The sequence below is a fragment of the Primulina eburnea genome, chromosome 8 (assembly GCF_022965805.1).
Source record: "Primulina eburnea isolate SZY01 chromosome 8, ASM2296580v1, whole genome shotgun sequence".
Lineage (NCBI taxonomy): Eukaryota > Viridiplantae > Streptophyta > Magnoliopsida > Lamiales > Gesneriaceae > Primulina > Primulina eburnea.
Window position 1 is genome coordinate 44226725 of NC_133108.1, and position 25823 is coordinate 44252547.

Sequence of the window (25823 nt, forward strand, 5' to 3'; positions counted from 1 at the left end):
TAATATTGGCATCATATGAAATCCAAGTTTCCAACCATTTCCTCAAATCAAATTCTTTTACCTATATTAAATCCTTCGTTTAAATGCAGCTTAAGAGTTGTTGATTATTTATTCTCCAACGAGAATGTTGCGGCTTTCTTGAAATTTTACCTCATATTATACATGCTTTATTTATCAACTGGCAATCCCTTTTAATATTTTCTTCGGCTTTGTGTCTGTGGGCTCTAACAAATGGCAAACCTATATACTGTTGCGGAGTTCTATGCAGATTGGTGTGAAGTATGTAGAGAACTAGCCCTAGAATTGTATACAAAGAGGAACAACAGTACAAGAAAATGATCTTTATACTCTTAATCTGGCCTAATGCATGAATGTTTGAGCCATTCTTTCGATATGTTATGGATGTAGGCTATGTTAAAATTTGTCAATGGTTACATCTGAACATGTCATTGAAGTAAGTTTTTGTATGATTGAGCGGCAGAATCGAAAATTTGTATTAGGATTTTAATATCTAGGGTTGAAAATGTGTAAACATTGAAATTAGAATCTATTTTTTATTTGTTAAAAGATGAAAAATTTGTGGAGTTAAATGAACAAATCAAGAATTTACTCAGGTAGAGAAATCAACTTACGAAGAGTATCATTAACTTGGAACGTCTTGGAAGAAGCCCATTTGCCGTAATCAACATTGCCGGCGACAGACCATCCTGCAGATTCACCCACCTGGTACACAGTAGCGCCCATTGTGAATCCCGAGAAAGCCATGAAAATCAAGAGGAACCCTTCATTTTTCGCCAGGCCCATGACTGCACAGCGGCGAAATTCTGGGGAGACGAAGGAATCTGCGGGGGTTTACAGCTAGCTCGCGAGGTGAGTAGAAGCAGTTGAACACAAAAAGAAGAAGAAGATCCTGTTATATAACTGAATTTGCAGGGGGTTGGTAGCTTTGTTTGGTGAGAAAAGCCAAAGAATGAACGTACTTTAATCACAAATGTTTCGTGGATAGGGTTGGTAGCCATTTGAAATATTCTGGCGTTTCTTTGCATGTCTATTATTTGGACTAAAGACCAAAATAAATATGCAATTAATCACGTAAGTTTTATGCATCGATGACTTCTAATTTTTATATATATATATATATATATGTGTGTGTGTGACAAAAACTTGTGTGAGGCGGTCTCACGAGTCGTATTTTGTGAGACATATCTCTTATTCGAGTCATTCATTAAAAATATTATTTTTTATGGTAAAAGTATTACTTTTTATTGTAAATATTGGTAAGATTGACTCGTCTAACAGATAAATATTCGTGAGACCGTCTCACAAAATAGCTACTCTATATATATTTATAATATGAGTCATCCGACTCATGAGACTCAACTCAATCTACAATCCTGAATAATCTCGTTAGTTCAGAGTTTTTTGTTGTAGGAGTCAATATACTAAAAAAATGTTTTTTATTATAAAGTATAATGTTTGCGAGTATTTGTAAATACTACCATTTTTTTATCACAAAAGATGTTTTAAAAAATGATTTTTTAGAAGCTAGAATTTTTGGTTTCCGAAATTCTGCTTATACTTTAGTTTTTTTTTTTAAAAAACCATACATAATTCAAAGTACATTATTATTATTATTAAACTTTAACTCACGTTTTATGACATAATTTTCTTTGAGTGAGTTTCAATGTGAGACCGTCTCACGGATCTTAATCTGTGAGACGGGTCAACTCTATCCATATTCACAATAAAAAATAATACTCTTAGCATAAAAAGTAATACTTTTTTATGGATGACCCAAATAAGATATACGTCTCACAAATATGACCCTGTGAGACCTGTCTCACACAATTTTTTGTCATTTTCTTTAGGGGATTATTTAGATGGAGAAATTTTTTTTATTGGCTATTGTCTACCCTTTTTTAACCATTTCTTCGGTAGATGATGTCCTACTTATGTGGACACTACTCTCATTTTATTTCAACGGGTGAGATCTTGCTACACATACAATTTCAAAAAAAATAGGTCCTATATATATATGAACAAATCTTGATCATCCATCATATTATGAGATAATACTCACATGAGTTAGTTCCATGTGAATTAATTGGATTTATCTGTGTCAAACAGGGAAGATTGCCAACGTGCCTGAGAGTAGAGATGGCAACGTTCTCAAATTTCATATCCTATCTGATTCTGATCTCCTTTTTTGAGTTGGAGAAATCTCAAATCTGCAGTGATCAAATCATAATCTTCACCTCGATTTTCTCTTTTGTGAGTTCGTGGAATCCCAAATTCACATGGTTCACATCCACACTTCTTTTCTCATTTTCGAGAAATATTAATCAGACTTTGAATTTATTATTATACTATTATTATTGATGATAATATTAATATCAATATTAATACTAATAATAATATTATCGTTAATATTATTTCCGCCCTTTTTAAGAAATTTAAACCCATCCCTCCGAGAAAGATTTTCCTTCTTATTCCCAAAATTTGTTCATATGCTTTACTTCACTTAGTCATTTTGTCGAACGGGTTTTTTCACCACCAAGTCGAGGCATTGTCGCCTGCATCTCACATAAGCTCCATATGCTACTCTTCTATCCCAGGTCGGTGAGAAATCTCTTTTCTTGTTGTGTTTTTGGTCTCTGCGTGAGTTTCATACTTTAGCCTTCTCTGCAGATTCTTTTCCAAAATCTGGGAGCATGGGTTCTTGGAGTGCGTCTTATAGCTACGTAAATTTTCAGGTGGGGCCAAGAGGGTTTTCTGGGAAGCCTTTGGTTGTTAAACAGTCACGGAACAAGAGGCAAGTTGGGTCGAAATATTTGTCTGGAAGCTGTGTATTATTCTGTGGGATGGTATCACCAAATGAGAATGCTTCTTGTTGTTAATTATTTATTTTTTTGTTCGTTCTGGGTTTGATGATTTGTAGATGTGGGGTGCTGAAGTGCGCGACTATTGAAGAAATAGAGGCGGAGAAATCTATTATTGAGAAGGATGTTGTAAGAAAATGGCTATAAGCTGTTTCATTAATAGTTTTGGATGTTTCGTTCGGATTTGGGAATTATTGTAACAAGCTATGCGTTAAATTTTATGCTCTGGTTTTCTGAAAGAAAGAATGGAAAAAACTATTGAAAATGTGAGGTTCAGTTTCAGTTCCATAAGAACGGGCAGAGCCAGCGCAGTAATGCTAGATAAAGTGAGTTACTTTTTTTTTCCTCATGAGATTATTTGCTCAGCCTTCTTTTTGTAGATAAAGTGAGTTACTTTTTTTTTCCTCATGAGATTATTTGCTCAGCCTTCTTTTTGTAGATAAAGTGAGTTACTTTTTTTCCCTCATGAGATAATTCAGCCTTCTTTTTCCCGTCCATTGTTTATGTTTCCTTGAAAATAAGTTTATCTAGTGTTTGCAATCTTGAACTTTTGACATCTGTGCAACCTATCTTAAAATAGAAAATTGAATTTCTTGACAGAATATTATTTGTCTTATGATGCTTCATCTTTCTAGGTCGAGTATTATGGAACGCCTGTCTCCCTTAAGAGTATAGTTCATATCAGTACACCGAATTCGAGTTCTCTCATGGTGCAGCCATATGACAAATCAGGATATATCTTGGTGCTGTATTTGAGTCCAAATTGCAAGAGTTTTTGCACATTTCTTAATCCATCTTATTTATTTGTTATCAAGATAATACGCTCTGGACGAGCTATGCGAATAAGCTAAGTAGCTTTGAAATTTTGATATGATTTGTTTCAACTCTCCAATCAGATCCAACAATTTTGATTCAGATGGTTTTCAGTTTGAAGGAAACAGAGAAGGCAATTGTCAGTTCTGATCTTGGATTGACTCCAAATAACGACGGAGAAGTTATAAGATTACACTACCACAGCTGACGGCTGAGAGGAGAAAGGTAGCGGGAAATTTTGCATAGCAGTGTTTGTATGGCCTTGTTAAACAAACTGCTTTTTCATTTACCCAGGGCCTGTTTAAATGTGCCATATGTAGAACTGAATAGTTCCATAGCTGCTTTTCTGAGAAATTATGAGTTGAGTTGCCTTTTACATTTAAATATGGGTCTTGGACCTGTCAGGTGATTTGCAGGTACCTAGATTAGTTGATTTTCATCAAGTAGTCGAGCAACATGGAAATCCTAACCCATTTCATTTTCATTACCTTGAACTAGGAGTTGTTATATGGTTTATAATTCAATATCACTTCGCATCAGTAAGATTTGTCTGACCATCTTTTCTCTTCACAATCAAAATCCAATTACTCCTAATAAAAATTGGATTCTTGAATCTTGGTATGCAGAGAGTGACAGACGAGTACAAGAAGAAGATTGATTCGATCTACAAACAAAAGGAGAAGGTACTCATCTCATATCACAGACTCATGGAAGCTTCTTCCTCTTTTTGAACAACTTATAGCGGAAACACTTAAAATTTGACCTCCGCCCATTGCGTCCCTTTTTCTCGCGTCTTTCAGGAATTACCGACAATATAACAAATTTTTGTATTAAAATTGAAACTTGGACCTAACTCAATTAGTTTTAATTTGGACCTAACTCAATCCCAAAAGTTAGCTTAAGGAGGAGGATTGTCCAAACCCATAGACATAATTCCAAGTTATTTATCCAATCGATGTGGGACAATTAACACACCTTTCTCACGTCCAGGAATGAACATTTGGAGCGTGGAGTTTACAAATGACCCAATTATGGACAGAACGGGTGGCTTAATTATAGGCAGTCTAACACATAACAGTGGAACCTGGGCTCTGATACCATGTTAAGATGGGAACTTGGACCTAACTCAACCCTAAAATTAGCTCAAAGGAGAGGATTGTCGGTTATATATATAACTCCAGGTTACGTGGAACCATTAACATTTTGATCTCTACATTCGGTCATCTTTATTTTCGGTCATTGTTTTCAGCATCAGAAACAATTAAGAAAACGAAAAGTAATGTACTTAATTTTAAATTCCGAATTTCTTTTTTTCTTTTTTCTTTTTTCAATTTAGTGAATTTGACTTTTCGGAAGAAAAAATTTAGTGTAAGATGAATTTATACTTTTAAAAAATAAGATCAGTTTAACTAGAAAAACATTGTCAAACTTCTGAATTTAATGTAAGTTGATTTTATCAAACTGAGCTTACAATAGAATTGCGATATGTTATGCCGGAATTATCATAGTTTGTGCTAATAATACAATGTTGTTAGTATAATTTATTTGTTTTCTTACGTTTAACTAGTTAATACATATGATCTTAGATCCACCACGACGATAACCTTCATAATTTATACTCCATTTCCTAAGTTATTTACCAAATTCAATGAAAGATTAAACACAGGAATTTCAATATATTATATCGGAATTATTATATTTTGTCAATGATGTTGTTATCCCACTCAAAATTTATACTCACATTACCAAGTTATGTACCTAATTTAAAAGATATTATACTGATATAACGACATATTATATCGGAATTGTCATATTTTGTGCCAATATTTTGTGTCAATATCAGATTCACAATTAAATACCCAAATATAAAATGGAGTTGGATATATATATATATATATATATATATATATATATATATATATATATATAATCACAGCAGACATAGTCAAAGAAATTTCACTAATTCAATGTTTTCATAAACTAATATATAAATTTTCAATTGAATAAAGTAATAATGCTAAATATGATCAGGGAACTCGGAAAAACATACCATCATATTTATTCATACATCGGGAAAAATGACCATCTTTTTGGTCATAGCAATCCCATTTTCAAATAATCCTTATTTCAAATAAAAAACTTTCTAATAAATTTTTGACAACATGGAACAACGCTTCAAATATCCAAAATAATAAAGCAAAAACCTCAAACCAGAATACTGCACAGAGGTCTCTATCACAAGAAAAAAAAATAAATTTAGCCATGAAGCACTTATACCTTGAGCTAACATCAATGACAAATTATTTAAAGAAATGACAATTTTTTTTTAGTTGATCCCAACCGGTGTAATGCATATCTGCGTTTCTTTCTCCTCTTTTGGATTGAACAATTAACTTACTATCAAACAAATTTTATTATCCCTAAAATTGAATACAAAAAATTAAACTTATCAAAAATATAAATATTTTAAAAAAACTCAAAAATATTGTAATTAATCAAGTGTTTTTACTAATCATCTCCACTTTAACATCATTCAACTACTTCCCAACCAACCCACACTTAAACCACGAGACATGATTAGATCTCCATTGAATTACTATTTGAAATTTTGACAGTCACGTGCCAAACATTATGCTAGTATATTATATATACATATAATTAAATCTTATCAACAGTAATTTGCAAATTTATTTAAATTTACTTCAAAGAGTAAATTATTTGTGGGGTTCATTCTGCAAAAAGAGTAATCCCGTTTGGACATGTCGTTTGTCCCGATTGGTGTATGAATGAATTTCTCCTTACACATATTAAATGTTTAGGGCATCCAATATTACATCGACTCAATCTTGAACTATATCTCAATCTCAATAATTAAACATGGATAAGTACTTTAGTGAAATCGGATTTTATGCCTTTATTCCGTAAATCAGTCTTTAAATTTTTTAATTAATATATCACGATTTAATAAAAAGCAATATATAGTATATTCCTAGGCAGTCAAACGAGAACATACCGTTCATAGAATATGTCTTTTGTAAGACGGTCTCACGAATACTTATCTGTGAGACGCTTCAACCCTACTGATATTCACAATAAAAATAATATTCTTAACATAAAAAGTAATATTTTTCATGGATAACTCAAATAAGATATCTGTTCATCAATTACGACTCGTGAGATCGTCTGACATAAGTTTTTGCCTCAAAATGTATAATATATAGATTCATTAGATTTATGAATATAATTGTAAATATTATATAATATAAATCCGTGTGATGAATATTAAGGGATCATTAATAATTAATAAATAAATAAAAATTGTGAATAATATCCCTATTGATAAAGGAATTAACTTGACTGTTAGGTTGTGTAATTATCACAATCGAAAGGAGAATCATAATTGATCATGTCAATATATAATCGAGTAATGTCATTAAATTGATTAAATGTACTTTTATTGGGGAAATTGTATTTTGTAAACCTATGGAAAAAGTCAAAATGACCTTTTATGTTAATACTATCATCGGAGACATGAAAAATACTATTTAGCAAAGGGTTTGTGTTCATTTTCTTTTTTCTAATATGATTATTAAATGACTTGGATAAAAGTCAAATTAATTTAAATGGTTATTCGTTTAACCTCTTTCTTTGTCATAAAAATAAAAATTAATTTAATTCACCTTTTAAATTAACGACAAAAACTTGTTTGAGACAGTCTCAAAAGTCGTATTTTGTGAGACATATCTCTTATTTGGGTCATCCGTGAAAAAATATTATTTTTTATGCTAAGAGTATTACTCTTTTTGAATATCGGTAGGATTGACGCGTATCACAGATAAAAATTTGTAAAATCGTAATACTCTAAATTAATTTTGACTTTATGCAAGTTATTTTAACAATCATATTATGTTGAAGGGTTGAACGCTTTGAATCTTATGCCAGCTGCTTTATTTAAAAAACTCCAATATAAACATTATTAGTAATTATTAAATGTAAAAGACAAGAGAAAAGAGCGCACAGGATCGTAAAATAATATATTGTCGTATATATCGCAGATTTAATATATATCAGATAGTAAATGAACCACGTGGCATAAACTGCCACGTAGTCATGAGATGATCGTGACCGTCAGACGAAGATTAGATCCAAGGGTGAATATGAGGTGAAGAGGGAGATGGAGAAATCGATGCGGTTCATTTCATCTAGCTTTATGCAGTAGGTTTCGCGTGAGAGTTAAATATGACAAAGAAAACAGATTAGATAAAGACTTGAGAGAGAGAGAGAGAGAGACTGAGAAAAAAGTGAAGAAGAGAAACAGCACTCAAAGCAAGGAGAGAGAGGATAGAGATTTTGCAAAGTGGAGATTTTCCACGAATTCTGTTTAGTTTTTGAATCTCCGACTGTTTTTAGCAGATTTCGGTGTATCGGTTTTTTCTGTTTTTGTTCATTTTGGCTGGTGAGATGGCTGGAAATCGAGCGAATTATGTGATTGTTGGGAGGAAATTGGCTGTGTAATGGAGAGGAGCAGAGATTTGAGGATTTCTACTACTTCTTCCGCCAACGGTTTGTCGAGGAGGCGACAGAGAGTCACCTCTCTGAAAGATTCAGCTGGTTGGGAGAAATTCTTTTGAAATCTATGTATTTCGATTGTTGTTTTGTTTAGTTATTTTCGAGAATCTGTTATTTGATTGATTTTTTTTATTCAAAAGAGGAAAGGGAGATGGAATTGCATGAAGATGTCAGGTTAGGAGATCGAGAACGATTGCAGAAGAAGGATCGAGATCGGGAGTTTCCGAAGAGACGCAGGATTGAGAAGTACGCGACGCAGCAGAAGATTGGTGGTGAAGGTTATAGGGAGAACGAGATTACTGACGCGAGTGATGAGGACTACGTTGAAGACGAGGAAGATTCGAGAATTCATTGTCTTAGTAGATTGGCTCAGCCATCAGTTCAGTCTTCGTCTCTTTCAAATAAGCGACGAAACCTCCGTACTCTTTGGTCCTCCCCTGTGCTCAGAGCCTCCGTGGATGAGACGATCGGTGTTCTCATTCCTCGAAGAGCTCGTTCAAGTACGATGTTAAACATAAGTATTTTAAGGTCTTTGGTAGCTTTTTGGCTTTTAACTTTTTATTTTATCTTAATCTGTTTCTATTGATTGATTTTGGTTGTCTTTGTTATTCTTTACAGCTTCAATAAAGAGGTTTCATGATTACCGTAATTCAAGCAGCGGGAAATTTGGGGAGGATTCGAGTCACCGGAGAATTTCATCTTCTCCGGCGAGTCACATTTGTGCCGGCGGCGCATCTTCACCGGATTCCGGTGCTTCTATGAGAAAGATAACGGTACTCTTTTATATGGTTTTTTTGATAATTTTATATTAGTGAGGTTGCTTGACTGGGATTTCCTGTTTTCCGTATGGTTTTGCAGAAAACTGTAGAGCCAAGAGCACGTGCTTTAAAGAGTACAATCACTCCAAGGCCTTCTTCAGAGATTCAAGATGACATAGAGATCGAGGTCGTCGAAGCTCTGTTCGATCTTATGAAACAATCTCAATCTCTATCTCAGTCTTCCAAAAACGAAGAAAAATTTGATAAAGATAGCGTAAACGCTGCTGATGAAGGTCGGTCGCCGTTCTTTTTCCCTTGTGTGTTTAATCGAAAGTTTTTCGAAGTTTGTTTCTCCAAATGTCAGTTCATAATTTGTGGTGGATTGCAGGGTTGACAAAGGGTGGAAAAGATGAGAATAAAACATTTTTACGTTGTTACGGGAAATTAATAAAAGTGGATCCTGAAACAGCTGTGGATTATTCAATGGCGGAAATTAAGAAAGACGAAGGAATTGAGAGAGAGAAATTTCAATATGACTCAGCTCCACAGCGTGGAGATGGCTTTTTGAACATAGAAAAAGTGATGTCTCCAAAAGAAAGCGAATCGCCATCATGTGTTAAAGTAGATGCTTATGAAGTACAGAATCCGAAAGTGACTAGAGCGTGAGCATTCCTCAATTTTCTTCTTTGTTTCTTACTTATCCTTGTCTCTTTTACCATTATATTTATTTGTCATCCGTCTTCTCAGCAAATCTGATTATTTTTATGGTGGAATTGGCGGGGACGATCCCGCGATTGTTGTTGAGACCAAGAAGAAAGCCAAGTTAGAGATTGATTTAATGGTGAGTACTGAGTTCAAAAAATACTTTTCTTGAAATATAAATACTGAAAATATGAAGGAGAAAAAACTGGAGATAAATGTATTTTTGACAGGTTCCTCCACCTTTAACGTCATCCGCGGAAAAAGATGTTTTGGGTGATATGGCCCCCTTTCCTAAATATAAGGCTTACGATGTTCACAAGGTGTGAAGATCTTTCATGCGTTTCATTTTTTTCTAACCAGGGTTTTTTAATTTATTTGTATTTATATATTTATATTTTATTATTATTATTATTATTATTATTATTATTATTATATTTAAAATCATTATAGTTTTTTTGTTTAATTTGATCGAGACTATTCCGCGTACTCTAATACAGAAGAGTGAAACAATTTCAAGGGATGATCCCGTAGAGGCAATCAATCGCTTGCCGAAGCTTGATTTGGAAAAGCACTATGATAAATCAAGTGTCAGAGATGGTGGGAAACAACTGCTGCGGGGTCAGAAGGAGCAGAAAAATCAATGTAAGGCTTCTGATTTCTGAATAAGAATTTATTTGTTCGTAAATCGACTTGGTCATTTGCACATCGGAGATATATTTTCGGCTAAACGGAACATTCTCTTCGCAGTGCAAACTTCCTCGTCACCTTTCCAAATTTCTCTCGGTGGATGGCCTAGTGTTCTACCCCATCCAGGGTATGTTGCATATCTTTGAGAGGTTTTGTTAATTTATTTTTTTAATCGAAGCTGCTCGTGGCTCAGCCAGTTCATATGCAGATATATGCTATCTCAGCAAGCAGTTTTACCCATGGATGACAGTACCAGATTTCCTATTGCAATGCAGGTACTATAGATGGGGATTTTAGAACTTACGTTTATGTATTTGTTTCAGTTATGTGTTAACTTGCCAAATACATGGAAAATTTGCAGCCCCCAAAATTCACATTCTCACAGCCGCCTCCAAAGAAATGTGCAACTCAACAATACATTGCCCGCAGTATCCAACAACATCAGCAACTTATCACAAAGTCTTTGTTGTCTGGGCCTACTGGTGTCGCTACTTTATGTGGAACCATGCCATTAAACCCAAATACCATGCCACCGACGCAAAGGTTGATTCCTGGAAGCCCTGCAATCGGTGCGTGTCAGGGAAATCAGAATCTGGGTGCTATTACTGTGGTAAATGGAAAAGATAAAGGCTCTGAAGTTCCCTTGGCTTTGATTTCGTCAAAAAATAAAGAGCTAATGCTTCAACAGTCTTCACTCCATACCACAGCCAATAATTTTCCGGTTAGTCGTGTACTCTTTGCCTTTGAATCTTTAAATCACAATTACAGCTCTGATTTTTTGTGTTTCATGTATTTTTCCTTGTGATTCGTAGCATAATCCTGCCTTTATCTTCCCACTTGGTAACCATCAAACGCCGGTGATGGCACCCGCTAAATCCTCTGGACCGGCCCAATCTGCTTTTGCTAGTAGCAACATGTCTCTGCATTCTAATTCAGCTGGGGGACCTTCTGTAAACTTGCCCTTACCTGGAGAAGAAGCTGTTACGAGCTTCAGTATTCCAAGCTTGGCTTCAAACGAAGTTGCTCCATATATGGCTGTGCTGCAAAACAATGGCTGTCAATTTCCTATTTCAACAAACATGGCTATGCCTCAGCTTAAAGGAGTGAATTCCCCTCCTTTGCCTTCATTCCACTCCTCTCTTTATTCATCTACAACGTTCAGTGTTTCTCAAAGTCAGAAGCTGTCGAGTACAAAAATCGCTGACAATAATTATCGTAGTCTAGCAGCTGCACATTCAATACAGACAGAGAAGCAGCAATTCCCACCATCTCATTCGTCCAGCCAGTCTTCCCAAGAAATTGGAAGGAAAGGTAGCGCATTGTATACCGATACACAGCAAAGGAGTACTGAAAATAGATTTGAACTCATCCCTGGACCTTTCGCCGCGTCGTTTGGATTAAATGCTTCATCATGTCCGCCCCTTAACTTCTCTTCCATGGCACAAAACTCTGCTATCTTCCCAGTGCTACCTGACATGGCTTGGAATGGTTACCAGATGGCGAAACAGAAGAATTTTCAGACATCTGACGGGAAAGATGCAATTGGTTCAGCAAAGATCGATGGTGGATTAAAACGTATCATGGGAAAGTCAGAAACCCATGGTCGTAAAACTTCCACCAACGATGTGTCTCCTGTTTCCATGATGGGAACTTCCATAGTTGATGGATTAGCTGGAAGTGTCAATTTTGTTCCTTCCGTTGCAAGTGGAAACCAACAGCCGTTCCCTCCATCCTCAATTGCTCAGGCATCTGGTGTATTACCGAACCTTCATCAGCATCAGCAGAAATCGATTCAACTGCAAAAGCATTATTTGCAGCAAATGCAACAGACAGGAACAGGTAAAATTAACGCCTCAACCGGTAACGTACTGCCTGGATCTTTCCTTCCTGGTAGTTTCCTCCAAAACTCTTTTTTCTCAGAAGTTTCTGTTCAAACCGATGATTCATCATATCCTCACCATTGGAAGAACTTGCCTAGATCCGCAGCTCCTGAAGCGATATCTCAAACTGCAAACTTAAGCCTGATAAACATCCCCCAACCAAAAAGTTCTTTCGGGGGTCATTCGGTTTCTGCTGCAACACCTCAAGGGCAGCAAATTGTCGCCAACAAGCAGCCAGTGCTACCAATTGGGTCGACAGCTGACTCCTCTATCTCGAAAAACGCAGGTGGCAGCCAAAGAACGGGATCCAATGTCGTCAATGCTGACTCAACAATCTCAGCATTAACATCCCAACAGATAGAGGCTTCTCCTGACGGACCCAGCCAGAAGTCCTCCCCTGCTTGTCGAGGGAACGTGCCATCCATCTTAAGCACATGTGCTGGCCAACTCTCGGAGCTCAAGAACTGAATTTTTCGAGAACCTTTATCGTCAAACCCTCTCCGTTGCGTGAGCCGGAACTACATATTGACAGGTAGTGTATAGTTGACGAGCGAGAAGCACTTGATATTTACATGTTGGGGCTTTGCGTGTGGAAGATATGGCATTGAAAAAAATGTTTGCTTGGAAGTTTGGTTATACTAGAACCACATATTACGTCAAGTTATATTCAAATTTTTTTCGGGTTGAATTTTTTTGAAATTAATACTATTTAATCCTATTGTTTTCGAATATATTTTTACACCTTTGGTGTGCGAGGACTTGATTGTGCTTATCATGTCATCCCCATTCTTTCATTATTTTCGGCTGTCTTGTATTATTCAACTTGTGATAGGTGGGACCATGACACTTGTTTTTCTGTCCTCGAGGAAAGATATGCCGTGTGGATTTTATGATACGTGTAAACATGTTTTATCTTTTTCATCCTGAATTTAAGCACCAATTTTCCTTTCCGAAGTCTCAAGGGCCGAGACATGTTTTCAAGAGGAGGCCATCACAGTTGAAATATATCTTTGTTGGCGCATTACTATACTATTGTTTAATAATTAAATAAAGATTGTTGAATTAAATCAGTATGTTAATTCACATAAACTTTATAATATCATTGTACTTAACAAGTGTCTCTATTTGGGAAAGATTAGAGCACCCAATCATGGATGCTACGTGTAGGGTGACGCCCTGGCCAGATACGTCTGAATGGATTTTTAGATCTTGGACTTGATTCCTCCGAAGAATGTAATGAATTAAAGCCAATTCAACTTTGGGATGAATTGGCTTCCTTAGTCATTTTGCCATCTTGTGAATGTGCAGCAGCTAAAAGATACGTTGAGCATGATCAACAACATCGATTACTCCAGTTTTTGATGGGCTTGAACGAGAGTTATGCTGCCATACGAAGTCAAATACTGATGATGTCGCCTCTGCCTACAGTTGGGCAAGCTTTCTCAATTGTTTCTCAGGAAGAATCTCATCGATCACTGTCTATTGTTGACCCTTCACCAACCGTGTTTTACTCAAATCAGAACAGGATGGATGACCAACGTAAAGATAGCATGAAATGCGATCATTGTAATCTGAATGGACACTTGAAAGAAGATTGCTATAAGATTGTTGGTTATCCACCGTGGCATCGCCTCTACCGAGGACATAGCAGAGGCAATGGGAACAGACGCTTTGGGCGAAGTTATGGTCGAGGACATAGGAATATTGCTGATGTGAACTTGGTCGAGAATGTTGCAGCCCATCCTCTGCCTCTGAATACTCCTGGTCCTACTCATGATACTCATAATGCAGCTCTTAATTCTGCTCCTGTATTCACTTCTGCACAATATGCAGAAATATTGAAGCTATTGGGGAACAACAATCTTCAAACAGGTGCTGAACCTGTGGTGAATATGGCAGGTAACTTGTATTCATCTCCTGTCTCTAAGCCATCTTCCTTTTGGATACTTGACACTGGTGCTAATGAACACATGGTTGGAGATCTAAATTTGTTGCAAAATCGTAAGCCATTGCCTAATTCCAATAGCTCAGTGAAGTTGCCTAATGGTAGTACTACCCTTATTGATCAAATAGGTTCAGTGACTTTGTCTTCCTCCATTACTCTTCAAAATGTTCTCCACATTCCAGATTTTCAATTCAATCTTTTGTCCATATCTAAGTTTACAAAATCCCATAACTGCCTTGTCACATTTTATCCTCATTTTTGCCTCTTTCAGGACCTCAAAAGTGGGAAGATTGTGGGGATTGGTAAAGAAAAAAATGGACTTTATTACCTTGAAGCTTCTCATTCCTTGAAGACTCTCTGTCACTCTACCAATAATTCTTGTTCATTTCTTCCCCACTGTAATACTATACTGTTGCAAAAAGAGGTCCTTACTAGTACTCCTGTTAATGATTTTTTGTGGCATAAACGACTAGGTCATATGTCTTGCTCGAAAATGCGTTTGCTGTCTTTTTTGCCCAATAATTTGTCATTATCGCATTGCCCTATTTGTCCGCAATCTAAGCAAGCACGGTTGCCATTTCCTTTGCATAGTAATACTAAATCTTTGCATTGTTTTCACTTACTTCACATGGATATTTGGGGGCCATTCAATACCCCAACTATGAATGGGGAGAGATATTTTCTGACCATTGTCGATGATTTTTCTCGTGGCACATGGGTGTATCTAATGCACTCCAAATCAAATTAGAAGTGCTTCGACATCTCAAGTCTTTTTTTGCCTTGGTTCAAAATCAATTTTCCAGCAAGATTCAAGCTATTAGGACAGACAATGCCTTGGATTTCTTCAAAACCGAGTGTCAAGATTTGTTTTCTTCTCTTGGCATTGTTCATCAAAGCTCTTGTCCTTATACCCCACAACAAAATGGGGTTGTAGAACGCAAGCATAGACATATTCTTGATATTGCTCGTGCCTTACGCTTCCAAGCTTCTCTTCCTCTCCATTGTTGGGGCGAGTGTGTGTTGACCGCCACATATCTCATTAATAGATCTCCTAGTCCTCTTTTGCACAATAAAACTCCTTATGAACTGCTAATGGGCAACCCACCTTCATACATTCATCTCCGTGTCTTTGGTTGCTTATGCTACGTAGCTTCTTTACCACTAGGACATAAGTTCTCTCCCCGAGCTAATCCTTGTGTTTTTCTTGGATACTCTAACACCCAAAAGGGATACAAAGTTTTGAATCTTCATACCAAGAAACTGCTCGTCTCTAGGGATGTAGTCTTTCATGAAGATATTTTCCCTTTTGCTGATACTGGTTCTAGTCCACCAATTTTTCCTTCTCATTCATCCTTACCTGATGATATTTCTGATACTCCTGTTATCCCTCCTTTCGTACCTACTGTTCCTGATTGTCCGCGACGTTCTTCCCGCTCCACCATCCCACCTATTTGGACAAAGGATTATGCTTGTTCCACCCTATCTAATAATTGTCTATATCCCATTTCTGAATTTCTTAATTACTCTCATTTTTCTCCTTCCTATCAAAGTTTTCTTGCCTCTATTTCTTCTGTTAAAGAACCACAGTCCTATCATGAGGCACTAGCTGATCCTAGATGGAAAGAGGCCATGGCTTTAGAAATTGCGGCCCTTGAGTCCAACAATACTTGGGACATTGTTACTCTTCCTCAAGGAAGTGTTTCGATTGGTTGTCGATGGGTTTTTAAGGTGAAGTACCATTCTGATGGTTCCATAGATCGTTTCAAAGCTCGTTTAGTTGCTAAAGGATATACGCAACAGCCCGGTATCGATTTTCATGACACCTTCTCATCCACAGCCAAAATTGTCACCATTCGATGTTTGTTTAGCTTGGCTGCGGTTCATGGTTGGCCATTGTATCAAATGGATGTGACTAATGCCTTTCTTCAAGGGGATTTAGATGAGGTTATATATATGTCCCTTCCACAGGGATATTGCGTCGAGGGGGAGCGTAAAGTGTGTAAACTCCGCAAGTCTCTATATGGGCTTAAACAAGCCTCAAGGCAATGGAACAATAAGTTTGCTAGTATCATGGTTGCTGCTGGTTACACTCAATCTGAGCATGATCATTCATTATTTGTTCGGCGCCATGGTACCTTTGTTACCCTCTTAATTGTATATGTGGATGACATCGTAATCACGGGAAATAATGACGCCGAGATCAATTCTCTGAAAGCCTTCTTACATTCGAAAATTCAGTTGAAAGATCTTGGTTTGTTGAAATATTTTCTTGGGATTGAAGTGTCAAGATCTGCAGAGGGTCTTTATTTGTGCCAAAGGAAATATACATTGGAACTCATAGCAGATTCTGGAATAGCAGGAGCCAAACCTTGTGAAACTCCGATAGAGCAAAATCTCAAGCTCACCAGCTATGAATTTGATGCTGTAGGACATGAAAATAAGTCTGCTGCAGGTAGGGATGCTTTACTAGAAGATGCAGGCTCATACAAACGTTTGGTTGGGAGGTTGATATATCTAACCATGACGAGACCGGATATATGTTATGCGGTTCAACATCTAAGTCAATTCATGCATGCTCCAAAGAAATCCCACATGGATGCTGCTGTTAGAGTTGTGCGATATCTTAAAGGATCTCCAGGACTTGGTATTACATTTCCAGCGAAAAATGATTTGAAGATATCGGCATATTGCGATTCGGATTGGACGAGTTGTCCAATGACTAGGCGTTCTCTCACTGGCTATTGTATCAAAGTTGGAGAGTCCTTAATATCATGGCGCACAAAGAAACAAAGTACTATCTCAAGGTCCTCGGCAGAAGCTGAATACAGAGCCATGGCGAACACAACTTGTGAGATCGTCTGGATCCTTGGTATTTACAAAGATATGGGAGAAAATGTGCCAACTCCAGTAACGTTGCATTGTGACAATAAAGCAGCGATGCATATAGCTGCAAATCCCATGTATCACGAGCGAACCAAGCACATAGAAATCGATTGCCACTTGGTTCGAGAAAAAATCAAGAACGGAATTATTTCAACAAGCTATGTTCCAACGAACCAGCAGCTGGCAGACGTCTTCACCAAAGGCTTGAACAAAAACCAGCATGAATATCTCATTTCCAAGCTTGGTGTTCGAAATCGACACAAGGCTTGAGGGGGGAGTGTTGAGTACTAGTTTTGGAAACACGCTTTGTTCTTATTCCCACGCTTTCTTAGTTGATGTTTTAGTATAAATAAGCACAGTAGCTATTCACTTCATTGTAACAAACTCAGAATTCTATATACAAATACGGTTACCTTCGGGTATTTTGACACTTATTACGAACTTGTTTAAAACAACAAAATTTAAAGTTTTTTAATATATAATTATAATAATTCTAATAATACAATCTAAATAATAATAATAATAATGAATAATAATACAATCGATTAAACAATGTATACTGAATATCAGCAAATTTTACATAGCCATTGGAGATTTTTTAATGATACACATGTAGTGTTTCTCTTAACGATGCAGTGAAATTTTAATATTTGGATAATCAACTAATGATATTAACTTCATTGAAATAATATAGATCCACGTGATTTAGGGATATTGAAATACGATAATTTTATTTTCAAGTGTTACATGTACTAAGTTTAAAATTGGTTACGCACCTAGATTTTAGTCATGTTAATTGTAATATACAAATAAATTTAATATGACGGTTTTACAATTGAATTCAATCTAGCATTAGGTATTGATCTAAATATGTATCCAACAATCAAAATTTATTTTTATATATAATGTACATGATGCTTATATGTATTCTACATATGACAATGAATAAATAATTTGATGTAAACTTTAAATTAATATCATGATACAAATATATCTTTAACCGATTTTAATCCTAAATATGAAAATTGTCTCATGCTATGACGTCGTATTAACCCAATAACAGAGCCAAGTTTAGAGCATCAAGGAACCAAGTTTGTTGATCCCCCGCCCCGAAATAATAAATCCCACGACATTATTTTATTCAACTTTTCTTTCTCTCTATTGTATTATATTAACCTATCATTTGTACCAACTTTTAAATAAATAAAAACTAATTACTATAACATTTTTTAACATTTATTAATGATTGAAAGTTTACTGTAGTGTAATGTAAATTTTTTAAATCGTACTATTGTCAAAAAAAAATGTATTTTTTATTATTGATATGAACAATTATTGCTATGTAATCAGTGATGGAGCCAGAAATATGGCTATGTATTAACTAGAATCTTAAACTCTAAAATCTTTTAATATTTTAAATTGATCTACCCGTGCTAATATCTTATCATTCTAATATTATACAAAATTTACATATAAATTTAAAAAAAAAATTGGGTCACCAAGACTAAAACCCGGATATATATTTAGTAGTGCGTTATGTTACAAGATATGTGGTGGAATCATACAAATATAAAATAAATCTAGCACAGAATTTACATCGAAATGCCCAAACCCCTAAATCTTTCGGGACAAAAGAGTGGAGAAAGCATAAAATAAATGAAAGATTCTCCTATTCCATTTAGAAAAACAGACTCTTTTATGCTCTGGAAATGATCTTTGCTTTATACTATGTTTAACTAATACTGTGCCGAATTCATTTTTTTAATAATAGTTTTTAATTAATTTTTATGTTTATCACTAAGCAAGTCGCTTAACTAACCTTAAGATTTTGGGACATGCATGTATCGCCAAGCTATTTAGTGTAAAATCTACGTACGTATGCATGAGTTTATTGAACTTTTATATTTTAATTAAATTTTATAATAATATATGTACACATCTCTAGCGGCCAAAAAATTGAAAATAATTCGGACAATGGTGGACAACATTTCGAACATCAACGAACAAGGGGCATAGATTTTGCAGGATTAAGCGTTTCTCATTTTTACTAAAAGCTATAGATGTTGTTGGTAACGGTACGTGGAACTCAAATGTTTAAGATTGTAACAGAAGCAATTATCGACTCTAACGATTATGTTCTCAGAAAATGTGTTATTGACAATCGCGAGATTGAGTTTAGATGAGATCGATATAGGTTCTTATTCTTGTAAAACTTCTAACTTTGTTCAAGTAAATTCGTTTGTTTCATGGTATAGATCTTTTGGTCTCAGCTAAAGATTTTACTATCCATAAAACCAACAACTGAGCGCAACAGATAGCTTGAATATTAATAAAAAGAAATCTTATTCAAGTAGCTCTTATTTGGACATTAGATTGTATCGTTTCATTTAATTTTAGAATTCACCTTTGATATTGTTGACATTTCAAGCACATTTTTTATTCAAACAATTTTTTTAAAGTTTGGTTCAAAGTTGGCTACCAAACTTTGAACACACATCCTCCATTCACACTTCACCAACCCCAAATTTTTTCCTATAAATACCATGCATTTGCATCCATTCAATCCATCCCAAAAACATCCCAAAAGCACAAGCATTTGAGTGTTGTATAGCCTAGTCATTTAGATAAATTTTAGTATGCTCTGTGGTTGCGGCAATGTCCGATCTTCCACATCAGAAAGAATTTTCTATGTGATTAGAGTTGTGTTAGTTCCACTTTGAAAGTGAGATTGCGTGTGTTTCATCCAAGAATAATTATTCTTGAAGTTCTTGGTGTCCCCTAAGTTGTTCTAGGGAGAGTTGTTGTTATCTCCTATTGTTGTAGGAACGATTTGTACCCATTATTGATATAGTGGAGATTTCTTTTGTTGGACTTCGGTCTCGTGGTTTTTCCCTAATTTGGGTTTTCCACGTAAAAATCCTTGTGTCGTTTTCTTCATAATTATTATCATTGTTGATATCGTGGAAATACTTTGATCTGATATTATCGCTAAAGGGAAAAGATTCAACACTTCCGCTGTACGAAAAGTTATTTAATTTGGCTATCTTTCCCAACAAGTGGTATCAGAGCCACATTAGGATACATGGAAGAATCCATTGGAGGAATGTTTAAACTCAACGGATCAAATTATTCCATATGGAAGCCAAGCATGTTGGACCTGCTATATTGCAAAGATCTGTATTTGCCATTGAGTGGAGATAGTGCCAAGCCAGAAAACATATCAAACGAAGAATGGACTATACTGCATCGAAAAGCTGTCGGTTTCATACGACGTTTTATCGAACACAGTATATTTCATCACTTCGCGAACGAGAATAAAGCTGATGCTCTGTGGACCAAAATTGAAGCTATGTTTGAGAGAAAGAATGCCTTGAACAAAGCTTCGATTATCAGAAATCTTGCACGACTGAGATACAAAGAAAATGCAAATATGACAGAGCATCTGAATGCTTACCAGGGTCTAATCAACCAATCTATCACCATGAAGATTACCCTGGATGACGAAGTTACGGCACTATTATTACTGAGCTCCTTGCCAGATAGTTGGGATACTCTTGTGGTGTCGCTCAGTAATTCTGCTCCTGATGGAAAACTGACATTACAAACAGTCAAAGATTGTCTTCTAAATGAAGAGTCCAGAAGAAAGGAGCAAGTAGCCAACTCTGAAACTAAGGCATTAGTTACAGAAATAGTTGATAATCGAGGAAGAAATTACACCAGAGGACCTCATAAAGGAAGAGACAAATCCAGAGGAAAGTCCAAAACCAGAAAAGAATTCAAGTGTCATTATTGTGGAGGTCCAAATCACTATGAAAGAGAATGCAGAAAAAAGAAGAGAGATCAAAGGAATGGGACAAAGTCGGAAGAGAAAGACACGACTGCAGTTACATCCGATGGAGATATTATCATCCTTGGTGATGATGCATGTGTCAGTATATCATACCAGCAAACTGATTGGATGATTGACTCGGGAGCTTCATATCATATTACTCCACACAGAGATATGTTTGCGTCCTACTCAAGTGGAAACTTTGGCAAAGTTAGAATGGCCAATCAAGGTTTGACTGAGGTCGTTGGTATGGGGAGCATTGTCTTGGAGACAGATACAGGGTGTCATCTCGTTCTCAGAGATGTTCGACATGTTCCAGATATTCGATTTAACATCATCTCTACAGGCAAGCTTGATGATGATGGTTGTTCCAGTCACTTTGGTGGAGGAAAATGGAAACTCACCAAAGGATCTCTTATTATTGCTAGAGGTATGAAGCAAAATTCTCTTTACCTCATGCAAGCAAAAATATCAAATGGAGAGGTTCATGCATCTACAAAAACCTCATCCATTGAGTTGTGGCACAAGAGACTTGGACATATTAGCCAGAAGGGAATGGAAACTTTGGCTAAGAGAAAACTCCTTCCTGAAGTATCTGGTATGCATTTGGAAACTTGTGTTGATTGTTTGGCCGGAAAACAACACAGAGTTGCATTTCAAAGTTTTTCTTCATCAAGAAAAACTCAACGCTTGGAGTTAGTACACACAGATTTGTGTTACATGAAAGACAGAACTCTCGGTGGTGCGCTATATTTTGTGACCTTTATTGATGATTTCTCACGAAAGGTCTGGTGCTTTGCGTTGAAATCTAAAGATCATGTCCTTGAGGTCTTTAAGCATTTTCACGCAAAAGTTGAAAGAGAAACAGGAAAGAAACTGAAGTGTATTCGTTCTGACAATGGTGGTGAATACAGGGGTCCGTTTGAGCAATACTGTATAACTCATGGTATCAGGCTTGAGAAAAGTGTTCCAAAAACCCCTCAGCACAATGGTCTAGCTGAAAGAATGAACAGGACAATTTGTGAAAGGATAAAGTGCATGTTATCACACTCCAAATTGCCCAATTCCTTTTGGGGCGAAGCTATGAGAACTGCAATTGATTTGATCAACCTTTCTCCATCAGCTGCGTTAGATGGTGATGTTCCTAACAAAGTTTGGACAGGGAAAGATGTCTCATACAAACACTTGAGAGTGTTTGGTTGCAAAGCTTTTGTTCATATACCAAAAGATGAAAGATCCAAGCTTGATGACAAATCCAAAAAGTGCATATTTTTGGGTTATGGCCATGAAGAGTTCGGATACAGATTATGGGATCCATTGAATCAAAAGATTGTTAGAAGCCGAGATGTTGTATTCCTCGAAGATGAAGTTGGTTCTGATGCGGAACACAACAAACAATCACAATCATCCAATTCAGAATTTCCAGTAAATTTAGATCCAGTTTATTTCCCCACAATTCAGGATCACGGGGGAGAAACACAAACTGAGCATGATGAGATAATTGAGCCAATAGATGCTCAAGACAACTCTTCAACTCCACCTTCAGAAACAGAGATCAGAAGGTCCACCAGACAAAGAGTACCTTCTACGAGATACAACCCACATGAGTATGTGATGATCACTGATGACGGAGAACCAGAGAGTTTCAAAGAAGCTGTATCAAGTACACAAAAAGATAAGTGGATCGAAGCAATGAAAGAAGAGATGCAATCGCTTCATGAAAATCACACCTACAACTTAGTAAAGCTACCAAAAGGTAAGAAATCACTCAAAAATAAATGGGTTTACAGGTTGAAGACTGAAGAAAATAAATCACGGCTAAGGTACAAAGCGAGGTTAGTTGTGAAAGGTTTCAGCCAGAAGAAAGGTGTTGATTTTGATGAAATTTTCTCACCAGTGGTGAAGATGTCCTCTATCAGAGTTGTTCTGGGACTTGCAGCTAGTATGGATCTGGAAATAGAACAACTCGATGTTAAGACTGCATTTCTTCATGGTGATCTAGATGAAGAAATATATATGGACCAACCTGAAGGATTCATAGTTAAAGGCAAAGAGGATATGGTGTGTCGACTAAACAAAAGTTTGTATGGGTTGAAACAAGCTCCAAGACAGTGGTACAAGAAGTTTGATACATTCATGATGAATCATGGGTACAGCAGAACCAATTCTGATCATTGTGTATTTGTTAAGAGATATGATCAGAATGATATCATCATATTATTGTTATATGTTGATGATATGTTGATCATTGGTCATGATCCAAGCAAGATAGAAAAGCTTAAGGGGGAGCTTAACAAGTCTTTTGCAATGAAAGACTTAGGATCAGCAAAACAGATTCTTGGAATGAAGATCTCTAGGGATATGGCCAATAAGAAACTATGGTTATCTCAAGAACAATACATTGAGAAAGTTCTTGAAAGATTCAAAATGGATAAAGCAAAGGCTGTTGGTACTCCACTTGCAGGTCATTTCAAATTAAGTTCCATTCAATGTCCCACAAGTGAAGAAGAAAAGAAAGAAATGGAGAGGGTTCCTTATGCTTCAGCAGTCGGCAGTTTGATGTATGCAATGGTATGTACGAGACCTGACATTGCTCACGCAGTTGGCATGGTAAGTCGATTTCTCTCTAATCCTGGCAAAGATCACTGGTCAGCAGTGAAATGGATATTCCGATATCTGAGAGGTACTTCTAAGTTTTGTTTGAGATTCGGAACTAGTCAAACTGTGTTAGAAGGTTATACTGATGCAGATATGGCTGGTGATGTTGATTCTAGAAAGTCCACATCCGGATACTTGATGACATTTGCAGGGGGAGCAGTATCATGGCAATCAAAACTTCAAAAGTGCGTGGCATTGTCTACAACAGAAGCCGAGTATATAGCCACAACTGAAGCATGTAAAGAACTACTATGGTTGAAGAAGTTTCTACAAGAGTTAGGTTTGAGACAAGACAAATTTACGCTCTACTGTGATAGTCAGAGTGCAATTCATCTGAGTAAGAACTCTAGTTTACACTCAAGGTCAAAGCATATCGATGTAAGGTATCATTGGATCCGGGATGCGTTGAACGAGAAATTGTTACATCTTGAGAAGATACATACCGATGATAATGGTTCCGATATGTTTACGAAGTCATTGTCCAAAGAAAAGCTGGAAAACTGTAGAAATATTGCAGGTCTGTTTGAATCTACAAAATGAAGCTTGAGGGGGAGAATTGTTGACATTTCAAGCACATTTTTTATTCAAACAATTTTTTTAAAGTTTGGTTCAAAGTTGGCTACCAAACTTTGAACACACATCCTCCATTCACACTTCACCAACCCCAAATTTTTTCCTATAAATACCATGCATTTGCATCCATTCAATCAATCCCAAAAACATCCCAAAAGCACAAGCATTTGAGTGTTGTATAGCCTAGTCATTTAGATAAATTTTAGTATGCTCTGTGGTTGCGGCAATGTCCGATCTTCCACATCAGAGAGAATTTTCTATGTGATTAGAGTTGTGTTAGTTCCACTTTGAAAGTGAGATTGCGTGTGTTTCATCCAAGAATAATTATTCTTGAAGTTCTTGGTGTCCCCTAAGTTGTTCTAGGGAGAGTTGTTGTTATCTCCTATTGTTGTAGGAACGATTTGTACCCATTATTGATATAGTGGAGATTTCTTTTGTTGGACTTCGGTCTCGTGGTTTTTCCCTAATTTGGGTTTTCCACGTAAAAATCCTTGTGTCGTTTTCTTCATAATTATTATCATTGTTGATATCGTGGAAATACTTTGATCTGATATTATCGCTAAAGGGAAAAGATTCAACACTTCCGCTGTACGAAAAGTTATTTAATTTGGCTATCTTTCCCAACAGATATCAAGCCGGTTTCAATTAATGTCATGTTAAGTGTTTGTGTAATAAAAAGTTTTAGCCTGAATTGATTTATATACATATATATACACAAAATATAAATAAAAATGTGACACTAATATTTACAGTACCGTCGCTTGTCTGTCCTTGTTACTTTTTTGGTCAAAACTTTCCTTTTCTACACTGTTGGAGTGGAGAGAAGAAAATTAAAAATCAGTTCGCCTTTTTAAGCAAAAAAGGGTCCAACGATCCCAATTTTCCGAATAAATAAATGCAATTTAATCTGTAATTTAGTGTGTGAGTGTGTGTGTGTGTATATATATATATCCAAAAGTTAAAGGGATTGGACCAAACTCAGACGGCTCAGAACCAAATAAACCTGAATCTTGGTTATGGTGACCGGATAGAACATGGAGATCCTGACTATTCATGCTCTTTTTTCGTTTTCTGATATATTATTGTATGCTGTAGGATATTTCATGTTTTTTAATGTAATAAAATCAATTTATATATATATATATATATATATATATATATATATATATATATATATATAAAAATTGATTTTATTACATTAAAAAACATGAAATATCCTACAGCATACAATATTTCCCTGCTTTATGGGTGCACTTTAAAATGTGATATATAATGAATTTAAATGGAATCTTGATATATTTATTTGTTGCTGTCAAGATTATCCCAATTTGCCTTATCCAACAAAGTGTCAAGTACCAAGCACTATATATATATATATATATATATATATATATATATATATATATATATATAACACGCTCCAAAATTAAACAATATTCCAAGTATTACCTCAAATTGTCCATAATCACACATATAAAATTACACCACTAAATTAAGCCACACAAATCGAGTGCGCAACAATCGTTCAATTACCATATATATCTTATATGTACAACCTTCCCAACAAATATATAACAAATTCCTGGCATCAAAATTATATAACTACACGTAATTTTTTTATAATTTATATGATATCATTATCTCAAA

General features: G+C 35.9%; 2 protein-coding genes and 1 long non-coding RNA gene across 4 annotated transcripts; all 3 read left to right on the forward strand.

Annotated features, from left to right (window-relative positions):
- LOC140838070 (uncharacterized) lies at positions 1 to 1123 on the forward strand. Its single transcript, XR_012119529.1, has 2 exons — positions 1 to 726; positions 799 to 1123. It is a non-coding gene; the product is annotated as an uncharacterized lncRNA (long non-coding RNA).
- A 1307-nt stretch (positions 1124 to 2430) lies between these two features.
- Positions 2431 to 4544, forward strand: LOC140840175 (ribosome-recycling factor, chloroplastic-like). Its single transcript, XM_073207349.1, has 6 exons — positions 2431 to 2615; positions 2689 to 2812; positions 2939 to 3008; positions 3116 to 3205; positions 3515 to 3622; positions 3807 to 4544. The coding sequence occupies exons 2-6, from the start codon at positions 2712 to 2714 to the stop codon at positions 3840 to 3842; spliced, it is 405 nt and encodes a 134-aa protein (XP_073063450.1). The 5' UTR covers positions 2431 to 2615; positions 2689 to 2711; the 3' UTR covers positions 3843 to 4544.
- A 3321-nt stretch (positions 4545 to 7865) lies between these two features.
- On the forward strand, positions 7866 to 13183 carry LOC140840174 (protein TIME FOR COFFEE-like). 2 transcript variants are annotated; one of them, XM_073207347.1, is made up of 12 exons: positions 7866 to 8303; positions 8402 to 8761; positions 8880 to 9034; positions 9120 to 9312; positions 9408 to 9681; positions 9767 to 9860; positions 9952 to 10041; positions 10219 to 10363; positions 10469 to 10535; positions 10617 to 10683; positions 10770 to 11129; positions 11221 to 13183. In XM_073207347.1, exons 1-12 carry the CDS (start codon positions 8207 to 8209, stop codon positions 12754 to 12756), a joined length of 3438 nt encoding a protein of 1145 aa, XP_073063448.1. In that variant the 5' UTR covers positions 7866 to 8206; the 3' UTR covers positions 12757 to 13183. The 2 variants fall into 2 exon arrangements, with proteins under 2 accessions (XP_073063448.1, XP_073063449.1); XM_073207348.1 differs by having other exon boundaries at positions 7867 to 8303; positions 9800 to 9860.
- Positions 13184 to 25823: the final 12640 nt, after the last annotated feature.